Source organism: Aplysia californica, unplaced genomic scaffold, assembly GCF_000002075.1.
Source record: "Aplysia californica isolate F4 #8 unplaced genomic scaffold, AplCal3.0 scaffold00182, whole genome shotgun sequence".
NCBI lineage: Eukaryota > Metazoa > Mollusca > Gastropoda > Aplysiida > Aplysiidae > Aplysia > Aplysia californica.
Genome location: NW_004797452.1, coordinates 684,492 through 686,081, shown reverse-complemented (window position 1 = coordinate 686,081; position 1,590 = coordinate 684,492). Strand labels below are relative to the sequence as shown.

The window sequence follows — 1,590 nt, the reverse complement described above, 5'->3', positions numbered from 1 at the left end:
GAAAGAGAAAGAGAGGGGGGGAGAGGGAGAGGGAGGATGGGGAATGAGAGAGGGGGAGGATGGGGGATGAGAGAAAGAGAGGGAGAAACAGAGAGAGAGATAGAGAGAAGAGAAATATAATGTATTTATCTTGGAGTGGAAGAAGGCTGTGTAGTACGGGGCAGGCTCCCTCACCTGTGTGTTGTGAACTGTATGCTAGACTAGTCATCTCACCTACACCAAATGTATTTGTTGCAGTGGTAGAACAGAATTTCAATCTTTAGAAGAAAGTAGGAGAAGGGCCAAAATAGAGAGGTCATTTTCAAGGTAGGCAGCTAGAAGTGAGTTTTTAATATTTTACTTTTCAAATTGACTGAAACTTTGTTGATTTTTTTATTGCCCCCCCCTCCCCTCCCCACCTCCACACTTTTGCCCCCCATCCCCCCTCCCACACAACATTTTGGTCAGCACCAGTCTCCTCTGCTCTTTTATTGTGATAAATGGCTGTCTCTTTTACACAGGCTACGAATGAATTAATGAAACACGGGAGAAAAGGTTTAGAAGTGGTGCAATAAAATGTAATGGCTGGACAAATTGATTCTGGTGTCATTGGAGAAGATAACACGTTTGTCGTCGAACTATGTTTTTGGGCTTCCCAGCGTCGTGTTTGGCGCAGTTGTTTAGTTTTGTTCGCGTTTAATTGAACTGTCGTGGAACGTAATAGCAGAGCTATTGTTATTATTCTAATATATAGATTCTCTGTGACGTCTTAAAATAACGAACCACAGTTTTCTAGCCAAAGAGAATAGTAAAAAAAAAAAAAAAAAAGAAAGTTGTGCACCTTTTGAGAAAATTGGCATTTCCAAGAAGGGTAAATATTTCACGTTTCAGTTACTTTGCAATATGCGTGATCGACACTCTTGAAGACCAGGAGTTTTTAGGCATATTAGTATGTACAGTAACTGTTACATACTTTGTAATATTATTCAGATGATGTGATTGATATCAATTAGAAAATAAAAAACCAACAAGAAAGATGCTTGCGAAATGGGTAGCGCATCATTGAAGTAAGAAAATAAAATTAGTGAATGATTGTTGCTGTTGTTGGGGTGAAGACTGTTGGCCCATATTATGACTTTTCATAAGGATGATATTTGAAACAACATGTGTACTATTGGAGTAACGTGTGCTCAAGCGGCCTAGCAAAAAAGGATCCCCCCCCCTCGTGGATATAGAGGCTACAGAATAAGTTAAATAGGCTCTCAAAAACATATCACCGGTCATTGCGAAAGCATGTGAGAAGATATTTGGAGCAACAAGTGTATTCTAGGAGTGTGGTTAAGTTGGCTTACCTGAAAAACAAACAAACAAAACCCAAAGAAACCAGGACAGAGAGGCTAAAGAATAACAAAATAAGCTGAGAGAAATATAAGAACAGTAACTGTGAATGTTCCCTAGATGATATTTAGGGCGATTACTTTTTCCTTAGGGTAACATGTCAAAGTTGCCTTGCCAAAAATATATTTTAAAAGAACTCAAAGACGTAGGTAGAAAATAAATTTAAGTAAACAACCTGTCAGACATATTTTTAAAAAGAACCCCCCCCCCAAA

The 1,590-nt window shown here is 38.9% G+C and overlaps 1 protein-coding gene across 1 annotated transcript in view; it reads left to right on the top strand.

The window, feature by feature from the left end:
- The window catches only part of LOC101855725 (tyrosine-protein phosphatase non-receptor type 4), a gene marked incomplete at its 3' end in the record, with an annotated part of 30,581 nt that extends 30,275 nt beyond the window's left edge, over positions 1–306 (top strand). The window contains 1 exon segment of the mRNA XM_035969779.1: positions 238–306. Coding sequence (XP_035825672.1) covers positions 238–306 — 69 coding nt within the window.
- Positions 307–1,590: the final 1,284 nt, after the last annotated feature.